Here is a 21,785-nt window from a genome sequence, read left to right as displayed (position 1 = left end):
GGGGCTGAGCCAGGGCTAAGTGGCTGCTCAGGCCTCTGTGCCTCTCCGCCTTCCCTCTTAGTGGTGGCAATGTGGCCTTCCAGGCATCTGTGTCCTGACTGCCTGATGCCTAATGCACATGTTATACCTGCTCAGCACACACCACGCCCACAGGTAGGCCCACCACGCAGCCGGCCTTCTCTTATTCCCTTCACAGAGAACCACTCCACTAGTGGTAGGAAAGCGAGGGCTGTCCTTGGCCGAGCAGGGGTGGCCCATGACATTGGAGGAAAGCCCCAAATCCCATCCCCGTGGTGCCCCCACCCTGCTGCACTGCACAGCCGGCCCCCAGAGGAGCTAGGGCTGGGAGGGGAGGGGAGAGGAGAGGAAGGGCGGGCAGCAGGCAGCACCATCTGCGGCTGTCCTTTGTGCTGGCAGCCAAGCCATCCCTCCGTCACTGCAATCCGCGGGCCTCGTGCCTGGCATGCAAATGAGTTTCCAGATGCCCAGTTCCCCCGCACAAGAAGCAGTAACTAGGGGCCTGGGAGAAGAGTGGAGTGATCTGGAAACTCATTTCTGTTTGTTCCAGCCTCTCGGAATAGGCTGCTGCCCTCCAGCCACAGCAGATATATGCTGGGCACCCACTGCAGGGTGTTTGCCAGTGTCTGGGCAGACACATGCGAAGGGAGGGCCACTACTCTCCCACACCCTCTTCCCATTATGGGTGTGGCAGGGTGACTCCACAGAGAGGGGCAAGATGCACCTTTCAAGACTCAGCCCATCCACTGGCTCCCTCCTGGAGGGAGAAACAGGTGCCCTCTTGGGGGTGACAGCCCTGCTTGCCTCCTTGGTTGGGCATCTTTGTGCCCCACATGAGCCAAGCAAATATATCCAGTAGTCATGCATGACCCCTTGGGGCTTTGGGCTGACGTTCAGCATCTGGGCATCTTCCCACAGTGCCCGCCAAACGTGATGAAGGGGGTGACTCAGAAGAGGTCAGAGGGGCTGGGAGACCATGGTCACTTACGGTTCATCTCCTCCCCCACCTTCTGGGCCAGCCTCAGGCTCCATCACCAGAGCATGGGGCCAGGGGCAAGAGCACTGTCTTCGTTTCTGCCACTCTCAGGCTGTGGTTACTGTGAGCGAGTGACTTCACCTGCCTGAGCATCAGTCTGCTCGTCTGTAGAATGGGAATAATAACAACTAGTGTCCTGGATTGTGCAGGGTAGATGCAAGAAAGGATGCAGAAGCATGCTGTGCTGTGTCCATAGGGGGACCCTTGAAATGAAGTGGTGGGCTTTGCATCCAGTCAGTGGCTGAACAGGTCTTGCCACTGTGACTGGGTTGGCTCCTTCCAGAGCAGTGAGGCTGCAGTGGTCACAGCAGGAGTGGGATGCTGGCTGTGGTGTGGTCACTTTGGTGCTGCTGCACAGTCTCCACAGTTCTCCCATCCACCCCTCCCCACAGCCCAGGAGGAAGGCAGGGCAAGAGTCATTACCCCTCATCACCTGCAAGCAAACTGAAGCCCACAGAGGGTCCGTGAGCTCCTCAGAGTCACACAGCAAGGTGGTAACTGAGCCCAGCCTTCCTGACTCACCCCCAAACCTCAGCTCTGTCATGCACTTTGGAAGGACTGGCCAGCCTGGAGCCCAGGTCGAGACACACTGACCTTGAGGGTGCTTTTGGGCGCTGGTGCCCACATTGGGACAGTGAAGGATAAAATAAAAGGGCTCTTCTCCCAGCACTCGGTTGGTCTGAGGCTCTCTGAGTCTAGGTGTGGACAGCTGTCACCTGCTCCTGCGTTTGGTGCCCCTGGCAGTCTCTGGCTTCGTCCCCACCACGCCAGACCCCTTCTGCTCTGGAAATTGTTTGTCTTTCCAAGTATTTGTGCCCAGCTGTCCAGGGTCCAGCTGTGGGTGTGACCCTCACCACAGGGAGAAGCCACGTTGAGCTAACTGTTCAAAGGGCGAGGGGTGGGCTTCACTGAGAAGTCTGGGGGCAGCTGGCAGTTTCTCATCTCACCCTGGCACAGGGTCTGTGTTAGGCCCCCCTTGCCCTCTGGTCTCCCCTTGACACCATCCCTGCCATCCCTTCATTGTCCTGACGCTCTCCTCTTGGCTGCGACTCCTTAGCGTGATGGCCGTTAAAAGTGGCCCTCCTCTGACCTACTCTTAACAGCAAGATCTTTAGAGTTCTCTTTTGGGAGTGTTTGCCCATTTCACAGTTGAGAACAGTGAGGCCTGTTGAGGAGGCTTAGTGAGTGTCCCGGCACTGCGTGATCTGGGGAGCAAAGCCGGCATCAGTAGCGTCCAGTCCAGGGAGGGTGAGGTGGGGGCCGAGTGTGGCAGGGCGCGGTGTCCGAGGCGCCCACTGACCGTGCCCTTCTCGTTGCAGCCCTGCTGTCCTCCTGGTGTGAGGAGCTCGGCCGCCTGCTGCTGCTCCGACATCAGAAGAGCCGCCAGAACGACCCCCCTGGGAAACTCCCCATGCAGCCCCCCCTCAACTCCATGAGCTCCATGAAACCCACTCTGTCGCACAGGTGAGTGGGCACATGCCTCCAGGGGGCAGGTCGGGGCTGCTTGGGTGGGCACTGAGCAGCCACTCCGTGGGCCCTCATATCTCCTGGGAAGCGCCCCTGAGGTGGGAGAACTGGGGTGGAGGCCTCTAAGCAGCCATAAGGATATTACATTTTCTAAAATGCAGTTGTTTTTAAATCCTCATGGTGAACACTGTTTCTTCCCCATCTAAACATGTTGACAGCACCGGGTTTATGCAACCTGACGGCTTTGTCCATTTGGTGGGGAGCTGTTTCTATGTCAGGTTCTAGGCTTCTGGTGGAAAGTTAGAAATCCTGAACTCGGCCGGCCAGCCCGTGGCTCACTCGGGAGAGTGTGGTGCTGATAACACTAAGGCCACGGGTTCGGATCCTATAGAGGGATGGCCGGTTCGCTCACTGGCTGAGAGTGGTGCTGACAACACCAAGCCAAGGGTTAAGATCCCCTAACCGGTCATCTTTTAAAGAAAAAAGAAAAAGAAAAAGAAATCCCAAACTCGGGGCCTTCTCTCTTTCCTGAGCAGGGTCTTGGCAAACCTAGGGAACCTAGTGGCTGACAGGATCTCATGAGGGCCACAGGGCTGGTGGTCCCACCTCCAACTGAAGCTGGAGCCAGTGAGGCTGGGCTAGGTCCTCCAGAAGCCCAGGGGTACAGGAAGGACTGGGCTTGCTGGGGACAGCCAGATACCAAGACATCGGCCAGTCTGCCCTGTGCCAGCCTCAGGAGGAGCATGTGGTCAGGACTGGCAATTCCCTCAGTTAATTATCTCGCGAGTCCCTTGCTGAGCTGGGGATGCTCTCTCCAAGTGCTCAGCAGGCTGACCCTGGAACAGCAGGGCCTGTCATGCTGTCTGGCCTCCCTGTGCGTGTCCTCGCTAATGACCAGGAGAGGCATTTGTAGTCAGAGCTCAGCTCTCATTATCCAGCCTGACTGAGGGGCCCGCAGTCCAGAGCACGCTGCAGGCAGACCCAAGTCACACCAAGGCACTGCCGGGAACATGGGTGTCAACCACGCTGTATAAATTGAATTAAAGGCTTGTTGACTCTTGGAACCAGAAAGGACCTTAGCACTCATCAAGTCCAGTGCCCTGCCTGGGCAGGATTGCCCCTGACATGTGGTTGCCTGCCTCGGTCAGAAGCACTGTGTGCCACAGCAAACCCACCACCTCCCAGGGTTACTACCTCCCTGGACCCTGGGTCTGGTGGCTGACAGCTTCACATGCCTCCCTTTTGTGGCATGTTTCTCAGGGGGCTTGGCATTTGCACAGGATAACCTTTCATGGTGCAGGACTTTGCAGGGCATGTAGAATCTTGGTCTCTGCCCACTCTGTTCTTTAAATGACTGCCCTCACCCCACCAAACATTGTAGCAGCAAAAGCACCCTCACCTTTTGGGGAGGGGTTTCAGGGGTGTCATTCTTAGTTGAGTACCACTGCACTGGAGGCAAAACCTGCCTCCTCCTGCCTTCCACCCTTTACTCTTGGTTCAGCTGAAAGCCTCAGGTCATCTTCACCTGAACCCAGCCGCCGAGCACAGGCTGTAGCTGAATTTAACTTAAGTGACATACTTTGCAGTTGCCTTTATGAAATTTGAGCTCATTAATTCTGGCCCAGCCATCCATCCCTCCAGAATTGTCCTGCCTCCCATCATCCCCCTGGTTATGCTCTTCCCAGTCTTCTGTCTTCCAAACCATTTCAGTAAAGTTGTTGCTGATGACAGGCCAGAGCCCTGCGGCTCCCCACTAGAGACCTGCTGCAGACCTGCTTGACCGAGATCATTCGAGCCACTGAGCACCACTGATCTGGACCACAGGCAGCCCTTTGCCAGGTCTTCGCTGAGTTGAGCGAAGGCACAGGATTGTTCGGTCCTAAGGTTGAGCAGCAATGAGGGTTGTCTGTGCCCCAGGAGCTGAATCCAACTAGTTGGGGAAATAAGACAAGGCAGTGTTAGGGTTAGCTGACAGGTCACCGCGCTGTGGGGTTCAGAAGGAGGAGGATGGGGAGGCTGCCCAGAGGAGGAGGGATCTTGACCCTGAAGGACTTAGGTTAAGAGTGGGCATGTGTGTTCTGTGAGTTCAAACTGGCTTTCCTAAGAAATGCTGTGGCCCAAAGAGCCACTGGTCAGCAGCCAGTGCCCTCCTACGTCTGCCACTGCCATGGGTCAGCTCCCTGTAGAGCCAGAAAATGAGTGAATGCCAAGCAGGTGGTCTGAGGCTTGAAAGCCAGTCTGGCATTTATTCTTTGGGCCTTAGGTGGTCTGTCAGAAAAGGGCGAGCTGTGTGAGCTGGAAGACTTTCTAAGTATAGGTGGACAACCGATCAGTTGCATGGAACGAGGCCCCGCCACCAAGAGCACAGTGAGGTGGCGGGCTTTCTGGGTAGTACCACGTTCCCTGCACTGGGAATGGCAGAACTGTGAGGGAAAAGGTCCAGAGTGGGAAAGTGACTTGCCCAAGAACACAGCCAATAAGGGGCACAGGGGGGCGTTAAACAATGCACAGTGCTCTGGTGTCCACCCTGCTGCTTTTCGAGATCAGTGAGGTGGTGTCTGGTTGTTAACCCGATCTGGAGGGTCTTTTTGGAAGAGGGTCATCCCCCGTTCTGACCCATAGTTTACCCAGTTTCCCATTTTTATAGTGGGACAGTTGAGACCCGAAAGAAGCATCATAGGTTGAAGGAGGGTCGGTGTCTATGTCCCTTCCCTACACCCAGGGCTGTTCCAAGGACACAGTGTAGCTGAATGATTATAAGTTAGCTGGTCTCTCCTTGCAATCTTCCTGAATTTCTCCAAGGGAGAAATCCCTCATTTCCAGGGAAACTCCAGTGGGCTCCATCATCTTTTAAGTCCCTAATGTAATTCCCCGAACCAGAAGGAAAGAAAATGGAAGAGAAAGTCGAGAATTTTCAGTTAGGAAGCTGTTTGAATCCATCCTGGTCAGCATTTCTGTAGCTTGGACATCAGTCACGCCCACTGCGGGCCAGGGAGGTTTGGTGCCACAGCATGAGGCTGCGAGTCGGAGCCTGAGTTCTTCCATCCAGGGCTGTGCCTCCAAACAAGGCCTGTGACCTCGCTGAGCCCCATGGTGGTTCCCTGCCAATGGGGACGTAATGATGCTCAGTACCAGGAGCAGGATGTCAGAGAAGGGTCAGGCTATCATAGCCCACTGCTGTTTCTGAGGGTAACTGGTAAAGCAGTGATTATCCACAGTTTGTCAAAGCCTTTACACTCACACCATGTTTTGTCCTCACCCCTGGCCATAAGCAGTGCCGTCCTCTGTACTTACAGAAGGTGTCCAGAAAACCACACAAGAGCAGGGAGGCCTGGTGAGGTCCCAGGCCAGGGGCCGATCAGTGGAACACTTTCCAGGTCCCTGTAGTGACCTGGACTTGATGCCAGCTAAGTATTTCTGCCTTCTTTTCCCAGATTTTTAATGAGTGCTTAAAAAAGCAATTTGTGATTAGCACATTGTCCGTATACAAATCAGTGTAACAAAGGTAATTAAGAGCCTAATAAATCTTGTTTATGCTGTTAATTTGACTACAATCAAAGCTGGCTAGAACTGGGAAAGACTCCAGATCGAGGGGTGCCACCCTTCCTCTTCTGGGTGCAAGATTTGCAGCCCCCAGAGGAAATGTTCCTGGGCAGGAGGGATTCCCTAGTGTCCCCCAGGTGTAGCAGATGGGGCACAGGCCCGGGATCCAGGCTGCCAGAACCCAAGTTTCGGCTCTGCTATCTTCCAGCTGAGTGACTTTTGTGCAGCGACTTAACCTCTCTGTGCCTTAGTTTTCTCCTCAAGAAGGGGACTAACAGCTGTGGCAGGGCTTACGTGTTTGTCGCCATGCCTGGCACACAGGGAGCCCCACGGACCTATGGTTATTTCCCCAACCCTCAGCTGGTGCCATCAGACTGTTGTGCTCACTCATGGCCAACCACAAGAAGGGGCCCATCAGAAGTGACCCCCAGGCCTCTCCAATCCTTGCTCACTTCACGTCATCTTCACAGCTGTCATTTTTAGCTCTTTTTTGCATAGCTGTACAAAAGTGCAGTTTGTAGTAGGCCCTTCTTGCCCCCAGAAAATAAAGAAAGAAAGGGAAAAAAAAGCAGCGAAAGGGAGAATTGAAAGACCCATAAATCCCTGCTCCATTAGTTCCAGATTGCAAAGATGCAAGGATCTTTCTTCTTTCCTCCTTCCTATTGAAAAATTATAACACCCTCTAACATGCAGTTAGCTGGACAAGTTTCTCTCTAAGTTTCACCGCAGGGAAGGAAGGAAGGAGGCCCCAGTAATTGTGATGATGGAGAACGCTGTTAATGGTTCCCTAAATTAAAGAGGGTGGGAGCTCCAGCTCCTCACCGGCTTGGCGTTTCATTAGTGGTAACACTACAGCTTTGCACAGAGACAGGATCAGTATAGCCAGATCAGGGAAATTAATTAGGGTCTGACAATACCCTTAATGAGAATTGGTTATTTCTTCCAAATAAAGCGGCTGTTACAAGTGCAAGGGAAGAGAGAGCCCAGCCCTCCCCACCTCTTCCTTCCAGGAATGTCTGTGTAGATGCTGCTGCCACAGGGGTGCCCAGGAGCCAGGAATCATCACTTTCTCATCCCAGGCCTGCTCATTTTCTCTCATGCAGCAAACCTCCTTCAGTGTCTGTGGAGCTGGTTCTCAGACATGTAAACCATCTGCTGAAACCGCATGAAGAGCCCTCTATAGAATATATGAAAGTGTTGAGGGGACAGAGGAAGATGCCCTGGCTTCTGCCTAGGAGAGTCATAAAAGGGAGTATGCAGACTGGGCTTTGAAGTGCTGGTAGGAGTTCACTAGCGAGAGAAGGGAAGGCAGAAGAACGCTAAGGAAGCCTCAGAGGCTTGGGAAGCACGTTCCTTCTAGTTGGCAGGCAGGAGTGATAACAGTCCCTCCCATTGGTAGCATATTTGCAAAACTTATAAGCACCTTCATTGTGTCAAGTACATACTGGTACCATGTGGTGGCTGGGCTGGAAAATTGGCAAGAGAGGTATAAGTACAGTTGAGCAGGGTCTCCCTACCAAGCATGTGCTAAGCATTACTTGTATTCTCATGTTTCCTCCTACAAGAGTGTTAGTCCCACTTTACAGATGAGGAATTTGAGGCTGACTTAGAAAAACATATCAAAGGTCACAGATATTGGCAGTGGCAGAACCAGGCTTCGACCCCAAAGAGCCCAACTCCAGAGCCCACATAGGCAACCTCTCCTGCAAGGCTTCCCTCATTCATTTGAATATTAGCCTCAAAAATATTTAGTCAGAGTCCCTGAATCTTGCCAACATACCCAGTTCAGGCTAAAGCAGGTGATTTGGTATATAAAGAAATTTTTTTCCTGAGGCACTATTTGGATTTTCTCTGCAGCTGACCTTTGAAGCCCAATGTTACATCTCCTCTGTCCCTTCATGCTGGGTGACTTCCCAAAGGCAACTTCCCTGCGAACCCCCTTCGTGGCACTCTTGTGGACTTCTAGGTCACTCTAGTAGTACATGTGCCCTTGTGCTCTCACTGTCTCTATATGGGGAGCTCTGCCTTACTGCACCATAAGTTCCCTGAGATGGTGTGCCCAGTGTGGTCAGGTGACCTGGTGGCCTTACCCTTGACTGGCTCTGCTACCCTGTGAGCCTCTGCTCTTAAGAAATGCGCCTGTTGAATCCACTTAATGAGATTAAATGAGTTCTTAGGTGCAAGCAAATTCACATGATTCTTTGCATCCAGAAGGCACTTGGTAAATCATTTTTTTTTTTTTTTTTTTTTAAAAGATGACCGGTAAGGGGATCTTAACCCTTGACTTGGTGTTGTGAGCACTACGCTCAGCCAGTGAGCGAACCGGCCATCCGTATATGGGATCCAAACCCGTGGCCTTGGTGTTCTCAGCACCGCACTCTCCCGAGTGAGCCACGGGCTGGCCCAACACTTGGTAAATCATAACAATAACAGCAGCCAGAGGTTCTAGGGTGCCCAAGGTGTGCTGGCCCCTGTTCTTTGTGCTGCACACGTGTTAGGCACTTACACTTAATCCTCACGGCAGCCTCCTGAGGAAGGGGCTGTAATCATCCCATTTGAGATGAAGACGCTGAGGCATAATGGGACTGAGCAGCGGGTCACTGCTTCCTTCTCTGACCCTCTCCCTGGAGAGCCGGGACCTCTGTCTCACTTCCTGGACCCCAGTACCAGCCTGCATGGTCACAGGCATACTAGGTGGTCAGCAGTCAGGCTTAACAAATGGACACATTCATTCGTTCTCAGCATCAACAGTGAGCACAGGGAGGTGGTGTTTCTCTTTGGCACTTTTTTTGTTTGGCTAAGGCTTCCTGAGCCCTATCGGTGTGTGAAGACTTCATGCCAGGCACAGGGAGCCTGTGAACTTGGGGCGATGGCTACTGGGGCAGATGGGAAAAGGCAAGAGGGCTCTCACTCGTGCCCCAGGAGTGTAAGGAGCCAGTGCAGCTCAGGCTGATGTACCAGAGCTTCTTGGAGGAGGTGATCTTTGGAGGAGCCTGGAAAGAATAAATGGCATTTTCAGGGTGCGACAGAGCATCCCAGGCTGAGAAGAGACACGGAGATGAGAAGGCAGCTGCCTCTGTGTTAGGAAGTGCTTGGCAGGCAAAACGCTGCTGAAATTCCAAACGGCTTTAGGCTCTGCTGCCTCTGGGTGGAACAGGATTGTTGGGGTAGTTTTGGCTGGAAAGGGCTGTGGCGGGGGCAACTTGTAGCATGAGACCTGGCCATGCTGGATTAGGGGTGTACAGAGTAGGACAAAATTACTAAGAAATGCCAAGTACCTCTGACCTGGTCTGAGCATGTCTGCAAGTTAAATAGTGCTTGTCAGTGGGGGAAGGTATGTCAAGACCCCCCCACAGGTCACCCCAGGTCCCCCTCTCATTCCATTCAGGCCCTGCCTCCCTGGTAGCAACCCAGGAGCTTGGCTTGTCCTTGATCCTCGGGGACAGGGACCAGGCAGCCCTCTGGCGGGGGTGTCTGAGTCCAGGCAGAGACGTCGCGTCAGCAAGGCTGTCTGCTGTGGTGGGCCTGCAGGGGTGAGAGCCTCCACTGCGACAACCAGCAAGAGCCATGTCCCCCAGAACGGGATGAGTCAGCCGCGTCGGTGCGGCTGCCACTCCTGCTTCTCCGGCAGGTGCGTGTGGAGGCACGCTGGTCCCGAGGCCACCGCGTGCTGTGCCTGTCTCTTCCCCAGCGTGTGCCGCGGCATAGCACCGGGCTCCGTGAGCGCGTGCACGTATGTGTCCCCGCGGGCCCGTGTGTGCCGGGTGTGCACCTTTGCTGTGAGGCAGCCAGCCTTCCAGCCAGACGGCAGGATGCCCAGTTTGGGAAAGCTGGTTAACTTTGCTTCTCACCAAGTTTGGGGTGGAGGGCGCAAAACAGGAAGGAGCTGGTTTCCACACACGAGGCCCACGCACGAGGTGCAGGGCAGTGGGAACTTGTCTGGGGGCCTGTGCGCTGTCCCCGGTGAGACAGCAGCTGCTGGCTCCCTGGGCTCAGGCGGGGCCCTGCTGGGCTCCGGGGAATCCCAGGGGGCTTTACTTCCTGAGCCTGTCTGGGCACATTCTAAAAGGACAGGAACCTGTTCTAAACCGGATGTCAGCCTGGAGGGCTGGTGGGAACTTGGGCAGGCGTTCTGGGGAGGGAGGACAGACTCCAGCTTGTGCTTTAAGCTGCTGGGGGATCCTGTGTTCACCCAGCACACCAGGATGGGAGGGAGCCTTGTGGGAGAGCAGGTGTCCACGGTTCTCGTTGTTTTTCAAAACCGGAGCCTACAGGGCCTTCCTGTGAGACTCTGGGTGACAGCCCTGGACCCCAGGACCTCAGGACCCCTGAGGAGCAGGCACCTTGCCTACTTTCTTGCATTTCCTACCCCGCTCACCCCATATCTCTGGGCTCCCAGTCCCCATTCAGCCAGCTCAGGTGCAGAGTCTGTCTGCCAGCCCAGAGCCTGAGTGCAGCCTTCTCCTCCAAGCTCTAGTCCTACTCTTTTCCCCAGAAGTCATGAGTGGTGCTGCATTCTGGCCCTCTCCGGTCGACAGAGCCTTTCTGACTGCATTCTCTTCTTTGAGCCTCATCAGACTTGGGCTACCCAGGCCTGCATTCAAACTTATTTGACTGAGACCCACAGTAGATATGTAAATATGCATATTACACCATGGCCCAGGGCAAACTTTTCTCGGTAAGGGGATCTTAACCCTTGACTTGGTGTTGTCAGCACCACGCTCACCCAGTGAGCGAACTGGCCATCCCTACATGGGATCTGAACCCATGGCCTTGGTGTTATCAGCACCACACTCTCCCGGGTGAGCCACAGGCCAGCCCTGCACACGTATGTTTGTATATAAAACCAAGATGTAAGTTCAAGGAATAATACCCTTCCTGTGTGTACACATTTGATTATATTTTGCTGCCTCTTTTTCCCCTCGTGCTGGTTCAATGTCATCACCCCCTCATGTTCTGTGACTTGCAGTTGGAAAACACAGAGTAGAGCAGGGTGTCATTCTTACACCCATTCTATAAATGAGGAGACTGAGTCCAGGAACTTGCACCAGGGCCCTGAGCAAGTGAGGGCGGGTCCTGACCTGTACCTGGGGTGACAGCCACCCAGCCTGGAACAGAGTGAGGCTGAGTTGCTCTGGGACTCCATGGAGGGGAAGGCCAGAAACCCCTAGGACTCGGTCCCTTTGGCCTAGAAAGTGCAGTGTGACTTGCTGCAGGAAGGCTGGTGCTTCCTGGAGTGGAGGGGCTCCCTTTCAGGACCTGGCCAGGGTGCTAGGACATTTGCAAGCCACACAGTCCCTCACGTTCACAATGGGTATGGCACACTCCTAGGTACTGAGTCGGAGGCTTGAACAAAACAAAAGTCCCTGCTCTCACGGAGCTTCCGTGCTAGTGGCTGTTGGATAATAATCAAATAAATCTATAGTTATGACAGAGGTGGGATGTTATGAAAAAAATTCAAAAGCCCGGGTAAGAGGGAGAGGGAGCGTGAGGTGGGAGTTGCTCTCATTCCAGGAGGGGGAACGAGCCCCTCCAACGAGGTGATGTCTGAGCAACAGGGAGGAAGCAAGAGGCCACTGGGCAGAGAGAAATCGAAGGGAGGGGGTTGCAGGCGGGGAGGCAAGTGTGAGTGGCTGGAACACAGCCCTGCCCTGCAGGCTGGTCCATCTGCAGGAGCCCATTCGACTTGACCAGCACTGCTCAGGACCCCACTGTGCAAGTGGAGGGCACGAGATGCAGCCCCCCTGGCTCCCTGCCTGCAGGCCCGGCTGGACTCCCTACGTCAGTGCCTCCCCAGCACCTCCACCCCACTTGCCTGGGCCTCGAGGGCTGGGCTGGCCTCTTGGCTGGGGCACAGGTTCTCCTTCACCTTCTGCAGACTCCCATGCAGAGGCCTGAGGTGCCTTCCTACCTCCCACCCACCTTCAGAGCTCCTTCCCCAAACACATGCGCACACACGGAGTACCAGACAGCTCTGCACTGCAGGCCTCACCCCCCACGGAGATGCCCCAGGGTAGAGGTGGTGCCCCAGATGTGGGTGCTCTGCTTTTCCACTCTTCTAAGGTCCACATCTGGGGTTTTGTGACCCTTGCTAGTACTGGAGAGCCTGTGCAGGCTTTGGGGGAGAGACAGCCTCAGCCCGCACTCCTGGTCCCTGGCACGTCTTCATGCTGTGACCCCGCCTGCCCCTGTCCCCAGAATCTGCTGGACCTGGGCAATCACTAGGAAGGCCATATTGAACATTCGCTGTAGACCTAGGGGCCGAAGGCAAAGTCCTTGCTTCTGGTGTGGGGGGCTCAGATCAGGCAGGTATTGCTGGGCCTACCAAGGGGATGGGAGACGCGGCAGCGGTGGGTGGGGAAGAAGTGGACATGCAGGGGGCAGCTCTGAGAGAGGTCGGCCGAAGCAGGGTGCAGGGTAGAGTGGGATCAGCCAAGGGGTAAATCATTCTTGAATGTGACTTTGGACTTCGCCTTGTAAACACTGGAAGCCACAGAAGGCCTTTGACTGTGTTGAGTGTCTTAGGTGTTTGAGATGAGCTCAGTGCCCAGCAGGTAGGCCTCTGCCCGTGTTGTCTGTTGTCTAGGGTCGGGAAGGAGGGGTGTGTTTCAAAGGCCAAGTCAGCCGAGCTGGGCAGCCAACCCACTATGAGGGCTCAGGAGGCAGGGGGATGAGCTGAGACCCTCAGACTCGGGCCCTTGCAGCCTTCACTGAGGGGACCGGGCAGTTCCAAGGGGAAGGTGGTGTGGGGGGCCCCAGGCTCTTCTGGGAAGGCCACTTGGAGCCAGAGCACAGGAGCTTAGGTGGAGCCTCAGGTCACGCCACTTCCTCCATTGCATGGCCTGTGGACTTTGGGCTAAGGTGAGACTGATGGCCGTGGGGGTGGCCCCCAGCGGTGTTCGGAGAGGTGGTCACTTCTCCACATCCTGTCACTGTGCAAGGCCCACCCATTCTGCATTGGGCACCATGACAGGCCCCTGGAGTCCAGGCCTGACTGGGATGAGGGTCACCTAGGGCTGGTTGGGAGCTGCGGCAGTGTGGTCTGGGGTGGTGGTAGCAGCTCCGTCTGAGCCTATTGCCCCAGCCCCTGAGGGTCTCCGTCTGTCTCCCTCTACAGTGATGGGTCGTTCCCCTATGACTCTGTCCCTTGGCAGCAGAACACCAACCAGCCTCCCGGCTCCCTCTCCGTGGTCACCACGGTTTGGGGAGTGACCAACACATCCCAGAGCCAGGTAAGAGACTATCCTACCTCCAGCTCCTTTCAGACAGGAGCATCCCTCAACCCTTGGGGCCCTCAGGTCACCATGACACACCAGCCCTCCTGCCAGGATCTTCCCAGCTGGGAAGACCAGTTTTCAGGGCACACCTGATTGTGGACACATCTCCATCCAGAAAGGGACCACACCCACCTTAGGAGGGCAGCATCTGGGCCCCTGTGGACTGCTTCCATCGTAGGGCTTTTGGGGGAATGGCTTTCATCTGACAAATGGCAAGGTTGGATAAGCAGGAGCACTTCCTGTGTGTTACTGTCCTCAGGGCTCCAAAGTATGGGGTCTTTGACCCTGGATGCCTGGGTTAGATTTCAGCAAAATGTTGTGCCTTGAGCTTGTGACAAACCCCCAGCAAAACCCCCTAGTCAAGCTGCCTCCCACTCCTGTTCCTTCCTCTCTCCTCTTTGCTTTACTCCTCCTCTGTCCCCATGGAGGTTCTCTTGACCCCTGCCAGCCTTGGCTGTGGTGACGTGAAAGGCTCGGGACTGGTTGCCGCCTTGAAGGGACACTTTGGCTTCCCTCTGGTCTCAGGCCACAGGGGCCCTTGGCCAGTATCCTGCTGCCTCCAGAGCTAGCAAGTTGGGCTTCTCTTGGCCCTCCCAAAGCAGCAGCTCAGGGCCTGTGAGTGGCCCACCCTCAGGGCATCCAGGCCCCTTAGTGGGGCAGGAGGCTGAGCAGTCCTGTGTGATCCCCACCTGCCACCTGGTGCAGGACCAGTCTCAGCTCCCTCCCACGGAGCTGCCCAGGCCCTCGGGACCACAGGAGCTGGCCTTGTGAGCCTCGGTTGTACCCTCCCCTCATCCCATCCCAGTGCTGAAGCTCTCATCCCTGCACCACCTGCTCCCCAGGCCCACCCCCTTCTAGTCGTTTGTGTTCTCTGGGGACAGTTAGTGACACCCCATTTTTCCTCCTGCTTTGCTGTCCTCTCCTGTTTCATTCTCCCTCCTCCCTCCCTTTTTCTCCCTCTTCCTCTTCACGCCCCTGGGGTACTGGCTGGGGTGACAACCCCTCTCTCTGTGCACAGGTCCTCGGGAACCCTATGGCCAATGCCAGCAACCCCATGAATCCAGGCGGCAACCCCATGGCCTCGGGCATGACCACCAGCAACCCCGGCCTCAGCTCCCCGCAGTTCGCTGGGCAGCAGCAGCAGTTCTCGGCCAAGGCCGGCCCCGCTCAGCCCTACATCCAGCAGAATATGTATGGCCGGCCCAACTACCCCGGCAGCGGGGGCTTCGGGGCCAGGTGAGTGGGGCTCCCCATCCAGGTGGGAGGGTCCGGTGTAAACCCCTGGCCTGAGAAGCGCGGGCGAACTGCCACTTGTCTTGTCCTTGGCTGCCCCGTCAATGGAAGGGGCGCAGTCATCCCTGGTCCTCGGGCTGGCCTGTAGATCAGACACTGCAGCAGAAGGCCTACGCTCCTAACCTCAGAACGATCCTTCTCTGCCTCGTATCTTTCTAAATTGGAAGATGGTGAGAGAGCTGGGCTGGGAGAATTAAGAGCAGCTATGCGAGGTGTCCAGGAAAATCCGCTCTGCCTTGCTGACTCACGGAGGCAGACTGTACAGAGACTGGGAGTTCCTCAGGTCAGGAGGAAACTCTGGAGACATGCGTGGGACAGATGCAGACAAGCAGAGGTGCCCATCCTCTTCTTGCTGCCCTGCCCTGTCCAAGACCCCCACCTTGGCCTCACCTCTCCCCAGCTCCTAGGACTGACTGCAGCCCTGCTGGGTTTCCGGCCCAGGGTTGGCAGAGCATTACGGCCTGCTGGTATCATGCAGGTGTCAGACACACCTGAAGCTGCAGCCATGAGGGTACAACGCCACCCAGCAAGGGCTGCAGGACACGGCAGCGTGGTAGGGCATCAATGGCTGCCAACCCTAGGAGGCCCTTGTCCCCTCTGGGCTCTGAGCCTAGGTGCGTCACCCACTTCTGAGCCAAGGGCAGGGACGGCCTGGGCCCAGCCCCGTTCTCTCCCCACCCCCAGTCTGAGGGTTATCATGGGTTCCTCTTTGGATTCAGGCAATATCTCACTCTTCCATCCTTCTCTCCCCTGCAGTTACCCTGGCGGTCCTAATGCTCCCGCAGGCATGGGCATCCCTCCGCACACCAGGCCACCTGCTGACTTCACTCAGCCGGCAGCCGCTGCCGCAGCAGCTGCAGTGGCGGCGGCAGCAGCCACAGCCACAGCCACAGCCACAGCCACTGTGGCAGCCTTGCAGGAGACGCAGAACAAGGATATAAACCAGTATGGACCGGTAAGAGTCCCACTTGTCCTGGTCCAGCCTCACCCAGCCAGGCAGACGACTCTGGAAATGAGAGTTGGGGTCTTGGTGCTCGTGGGCCTGTGTGTGCTGGGGCAGCTGATGGTGTCAGGGTGCGCGTGGAGGGGTATGTGTTAGGATGTGGGGGTGTCAGAAGGCTGTTTGAGAGCTTGTGTTTGTTCTGCGTGGGTTGGTGGCTCATGTGTGCCTGCATATGAGGAAGGAGGTTCCATATTGCTCTCTGGAACCCCCAAAGAGTGGCCTTATTGTCTAAAAATAGGCTTATTACCAGTCTGTCCCCAGATGCTTTCTGAGGCCAGTGGTCTAGTCAACCCATCTGTGGGTTCTGCCCAGGCCCCAGCACTGCTCCCCTGACCTTCAGAAGGATGGGGTGGAGTGTGGGGGATGGGGGAGCCCCAGAGGAATGCAGGGCAGGAAGCGTGGAGGTGGGGACTGCGGGGCGGTTGTGCAGAAGTGGAATCTGGGATCTAGTCAGACTTTGTGGATGGAGCGAGTGTCTCCATTGCCAGGACCAGGGCTTCCGGGAAAGGGGCTTCCGCCTCCCTCGGGCTCCCGCCTCCATCCTCATCCACCTCCACCCTCCTGTGCCCCTCCCCTTTGTTCCTGCACTCTCTCCCCTGTCCCTGCCTGCCTTCCTGGAAATGCTGCCTGTGCATCGGAGTGACTGCCCCACCCACCCCCATAACACCCCCAGCTGCATCTTTCCTGTGTGGCCTGCAGAGGGCAGCAGTGAGTCCCAGAGGACAGCAGTCCCTTGGGGCCTGTCACCAGCCTCACCCCCACAGGAATATGCCCCCCACCTCCCCCACCCTTCCTTCCCTGCACTTTCAATGCATGTGGCATTTTATTCTTTTTTTTTCTTCTTCTCCTGTTGAAGGTCTGTTCCTCTTTCCAGATGGGTCCCACCCAGGCGTATAACAGCCAGTTCATGAACCAGCCCGGGCCGCGGGGGCCTGCCTCCATGGGGGCCGGCATGAACCCTGCAAGCATGGCGGCTGGCATGACGCCCTCGGGGATGAGTGGCCCGCCCATGGGCATGAGCCAGCCCCGGCCGCCCGGCATCAGCCCCTTCGGCACACACGGGCAGCGGATGCCCCAGCAGACCTACCCGGGCCCCCGGCCCCAGTCCCTTCCCATTCAGAGCATAAAGAGGCCCTACCCTGGAGAGGTGAGTGTGACAGCAGTGTGACGGGGTGGGCAGGGCGACAGCTGACGACTGGGCTTGAAGGCTCAGGTAGTGGGCAGAGCCTTGGGAAGGGTGTGGCTTGGCCTCTGGAGACCTGTACCCAAAGGCAGGGCCTCGGGAGGCGTGCTTCCAGGTTTGAGCCCTGGTGCTGCCGGTCCCCAGCTGGATGGCCAAGCAAGTCATGCCACCTCCCTGAGTCTCAGTTTTTCACTTGAGAATGGCAGTGACAATCCAGTCCACCTCCTAGGGCTGCCTAGGGGACGTGCATGAGGGATGGACGGGACGTGCTTCGCCCGGGCCGGCAAGTAGATCCACTTAGAGAGCAGTAGCCACTGTTACTGTTCCCCTCCGTCCTGGCTCAGGTGCTAACGGGGTGACTTTGGGTAAGGAACTAAACCTCCTTGGGTTTGGTGCCTCATGCCTACGTGAAGGCTTCCTGAACTTTCCTCTAAGAGTGAGTGCTGAGACAAAATGCTTTAAATACATAAAGGCTGTGCACGGCAGGGGGACATGGCCCGGAGGCAGGCCGCGTGTTTCTTCAGGCTCCTCTCCATGAACGGCCAGTCACTGTGTCATGAGTAGCACCGCCTCTTGGGCTGCCCAGCCAGCTCAGCCGCGGTGTTGGGAAGAGTTAGGGAAGTAAAACCCACACCTCCTGCCCGCAAGGAGCGAGGCTCAGCAGGCTGTATGGAACTCAATGTGTAGTCAGAGAAGGCAGACTTCCTGGAGGAGGCGTCACAGGGCTCCATTGAGCACTCAGAAAACAAGTTGGCAGAACTGGCCCAACTGGTACCTGTGTAAGGATTCAGTTCACCCGCACAAGACGCAAGTTCCCCAGAATCCTGACCCAGCAGACACCCCTCGCGAAGCCTGCCTTGACTGCTCACACGGACTAAACCCCTTCCTGAGCGTGGGGCCCCCAGCTCCCTGCTTGCGCACTTGTTCTCAGAACAGCTTCCTCCTCCTATCTGGTCTCAGAACTGTGGCCTTCAGCTTGGGCTTACAGTGGGTTTAGGTCCTAAAAACCTTAAGTTCCTTGAAGGTCTGTGCAGTTCCCCTCGTCATCCATCCTAGCACAGGCCTGAGTCCAGGAGGGGACAGAGGGAGATCAAGGGCTTCCTCAAACATCCAGGAGGCTGAGTCAAGCCTTGGTTCCCCAGGTCCTGGCTGTCCTCAGGGGGGACCTCAAACTGCTGGCCTCACTCCCAGCACACAGCCCCCCACAGTTACTGAGTCCTCTTCTCAGCACCCTCTGTGCTCAAAGAGGGCCTTGGGGCTGCCGGCACCAAGGAGGCCATCAGGGGTACAGCTGCAGCAGGATTCCTGGTCATTAGCAGCAACCTGCACCTACCTGCACTAGTGTCGTACCCCACCTCCCCTGCCCTGCTTGCCTGCCATAAGAGAGCCCACAAAAGGCCCTCCGTTTTTTGCTAAATTAATCATCCTCTTCATAGAACACCACTGCTCCCCAGCTACAAAGTGCCTGATGCTGGATTGTGACACTGGGTGGTCCCCACCTGCGTGGCCTGACCCTGTCTGGGAAGACTGGCCTCCACCTCGCTGTGGCAGGCTCCTGCAGTGTTTAAGTTGCTAGAACCTTAGGGTGGGGCTGGAGTCAGGTCCCCTGGTCCTGTACAGGACTCTTTCTTGGCCTGATGGGGGATGGGATGCCTCAGGGGATGGGAGCCTCAGGGCAGCCTTGTATCACAGCAGTGGGAGGTGTAGAAAGGTCTTTGACACTGACACACCCTGATGCTTACACCCAGGCCCTTCATTCATTGGGTGAGCAAGTATTAAGGGCCTGCCCTTTGCCAGGTCTGGGGGCACAACCACCAGCTGGACATCTGGGCCTAGAGGACAAGAGAGACACTTAGACAGGGCGTCTCAACAGAGAACACGAAGCCACTGACTCCACAGGACGTCGTGTTTGGATATCTGATTTTCTAGATGGGAAAGGTGGTTGGAGGGTGGAGATGTCTCCTCTTCTCTCTAAATTGCCTCTCCCAGGAGGGATTGCCTTGTCTTGTCCCCTCACAGACCTGGTTCTCCCGACTTCTGCACAGGTGGCATGTTGTCAGTGGCCTGGAACTGATCACTGGGAGTGCATTCTGCTCAGTGTGAGGTTCAGGTACAGTGCCACCCAGATTCAGCCTCAGAATGCAGGGGGCTCACCTTTCTAGAAGTGCATCCTGTTGTCTGCATTCTCCAGTCACACTGGAGAACACGGCTCTGAACCAAGCACTAGGAGAGACACAGAGGGAGGCTTTAGAATTGGTCCCCCTCAAGCTGGCATGAATGAGATGCTCTGAAAGTATCCCTGGAGTTCAGAGGGCAGGTGCTCCAGGGAGAAGAGCTTTGGGGGGAGGTGGATGTGAACTGTTCAGGCAGAGTGTCATATCCCTGGATGTCTGGGCAACAAGGGACCTCAGACATCATCTGGTTCAACCTCTCCCCTTCACAGGTGGGGAGGGCATTTTATGAGTGGAAAACAGAAGGGGTAAAGTAATGGTGGGCCCAGTCCTGGCATTCAGGTGAGTGGCTTGGCTAAGTGACATTGACAACCTTTCCCCTGTTTGTTCTCTGGCACCACAGCCCAACTATGGAAACCAGCAATATGGACCAAACAGCCAGTTCCCCACCCAGCCAGGCCAGTACCCCACCCCCAATCCCCCGAGGCCACTCACCTCTCCCAACTACCCCGGGCAAAGGATGCCAAGCCAGCCGAGCACCGGGCAGTACCCACCACCCACGGTCAACATGGGACAGTATTACAAGGTGAGACACACCCTCGGGTGCCCACACCACCCCTTCGGGCCCCTTCCCTCCTTACCATGTCACACCTCTAACCCACCAAGGAGATGGAGATTTCCGGATGTTCCCTGTAGTCACAGCTAAGGGACCAGAAAGTGAGATTGGCTTTCCTTGTCTCCTATTCTCATGGGGCTTGGATGATGGTTTCTTTCTCTTTTTCTTATTTATGGCACACACAAGATAATAAAGGAAATACATTTGTTAAAGGAAAAGCACACACCCTGACTATATTAACATTTCATTCTGAACATTGTCTCTACATGTGGGTGGGCATGTATGAAATCATACATGTTACAACATGTTACAGAATCGTTGTTACAGCTGTAACTTTGAATCTGTTCCTTTTACTTGACATGAAATCATAAGCATGTTACTTATTGCTACAGAGTCCCCGTGGTTGTCACTTTTGATGGCTGCCTGGTGTTCCACTGAGACACCCTCGCCTTGTTTTATTGTTCCTTCTCTGATAGATATTTGGGTTGTTTCTGATTTTTCATTTTTGAAATAATACTATGATGAATATCTTCAGGTTTATGGCCTTTTCCATCTTTGGGATTATTTTATAATTCTCAGGAGTGAAGACCCTTCGCTATTTTACATTTATTTGCCAAAGAACCATGCCAGCTTATATGACCGTCTTCCATGTGGGTTGACTATTTTTGCTCCAACTTCAGTGCACTAGGTGTTACTGTTTCTGTAAACTCTTTTGCTAAACTAATAGCTATGGGCAGAGAAAAACAAATCGCTGTCCCCAAGGAGTGTCCAGCTCTGCCTGTCCACTCCCTGCCCAGCACCGGAGGAGTCTCTCTCGAACCGCTGGCCTCCTGGCAGACCGGACTATCAGGATGGAGTGGGGGCTGCTCAGAGCTTTCCCGCCTTCCACTCATAGCATAGTTTATCTTGTTTCAACAGCCAGAACAGTTTAATGGACAAAATAACACCTTCTCGGGAAGCAGCTACAGTAACTACAGCCAAGGAAACGTCACTAGGGTATGTTCTGATTTTAATTTTGGGAATTCTGCCCACAAGCAGTCGTTGAATCTAAGGGTCCTCACTGTTCCTGCCCCAGCCTCTCTGGGCATTAGTGGGGGCCATGGGTGGGGTGCCTTTCCTGGTCATCTGCTCTGAGGCACAGAGGTGGCCAGGACTGAGAATCCATCTCTCTGGGTATTGAACCAGGGGAAAATGTGGGCCTGGCTAGTCCTGAAATAAATCAAGGCGAGGACAGGGCAGGGCAGGGGGCGTCCTGGGGAACCTGGGCCCCTGACCCTGCAGGCCCTGACTCATCTGGATGGGCTGGAGTCATACTATGGGAAGCCTGCCTGGCTGGGCAGCAGGAGGTGTGGGCTTGTTCGCACCTCTGCTCTCCTCCCGGGGTGGTATTAGACATGCCCCACCACCCTGAGCCTCAATGTCCCCATTTGTCAAATGGGTGGAGGATTCTGCATCCACCTGAAACTGGAGAGCTCAGCGGTCGAGACTCAGATGAAAGGTGGGGAGGCCCTTCCCAGGACCACCCGTCTTCCGTGGGGGACAGAGGCCTGTGGGAGGGAGGGGTTCCCTAGGGGAGGTTCTCCTCCCTTGGAGTGGGGGGCATAGCCCTAGGACCCTAGGGAAAGCCAGGTGTATGTCCACAGCCATATCCCTTCCATCCCTGTGACCTCATAACCTATGTGTTGTTTGTCTTTCACTGCAGCCTCCCAGGCCGGTTCCTGTGGCAAATTACCCTCACTCACCTGTTCCAGGGAATCCCACACCTCCCATGACCCCTGGGAGCAGCATCCCCCCTTACCTATCTCCCAGCCAAGACGTCAAGCCACCCTTCCCGCCTGACATCAAACCAAATATGAGCACTCTGCCGCCACCCCCAGGTGAGGGCCCTCTCTCCCTCCTCCTCCGGCAGCTGCACCCCGAGGCCCCCTCGGGCCCGAAGCAGGGGGCTTGGAAGTCAGGGTGCCTTTGTGGGTGGGCGTGTGGAAAGGACAGGAGGGCTTGGGAGCAGGTAAGCCCCACCCAGAGGGATGTTGGAGGTGGGGGCTGAGCTGCCCACAGCCGCCCTCACCGCCTGCCTCCCTGCTATGGAAAGATGGAGGCAGAACCTGGGGCCACCAGAGCAGGGAGGCGGCTGGAGAAGAGGGGCGGCGTGGCTGGGGTGGGCCCTGCTGTGCCCTC

General features: G+C 55.9%; 1 protein-coding gene across 6 annotated transcripts in view; it reads left to right on the top strand.

Annotated features, from left to right (window-relative positions):
* The window catches only part of ZMIZ1 (zinc finger MIZ-type containing 1), a 230,930-nt gene that overhangs the window by 191,537 nt on the left and 17,608 nt on the right, over positions 1–21,785 (top strand). For 5 of the 6 annotated variants that reach the window (XM_063102209.1, XM_063102211.1, XM_063102207.1 and 2 more), the window contains 8 exons: positions 2,374–2,518; positions 13,182–13,296; positions 14,360–14,577; positions 15,391–15,589; positions 16,494–16,784; positions 19,395–19,577; positions 20,526–20,603; positions 21,310–21,484. In XM_063102209.1, coding sequence (XP_062958279.1) covers positions 2,374–2,518; positions 13,182–13,296; positions 14,360–14,577; positions 15,391–15,589; positions 16,494–16,784; positions 19,395–19,577; positions 20,526–20,603; positions 21,310–21,484 — 1,404 coding nt within the window. The remainder of the gene's footprint in view (positions 1–2,373; positions 2,519–13,181; positions 13,297–14,359; positions 14,578–15,390; positions 15,590–16,493; positions 16,785–19,394; positions 19,578–20,525; positions 20,604–21,309; positions 21,485–21,785) is intronic. The other variant, XM_063102210.1, reaches the window with a different exon arrangement.

Source organism: Cynocephalus volans, chromosome 7 (genome assembly GCF_027409185.1).
Source record: "Cynocephalus volans isolate mCynVol1 chromosome 7, mCynVol1.pri, whole genome shotgun sequence".
Taxonomy (NCBI): domain Eukaryota; kingdom Metazoa; phylum Chordata; class Mammalia; order Dermoptera; family Cynocephalidae; genus Cynocephalus; species Cynocephalus volans.
This window is presented reverse-complemented; position numbering and strand designations above follow the sequence as displayed.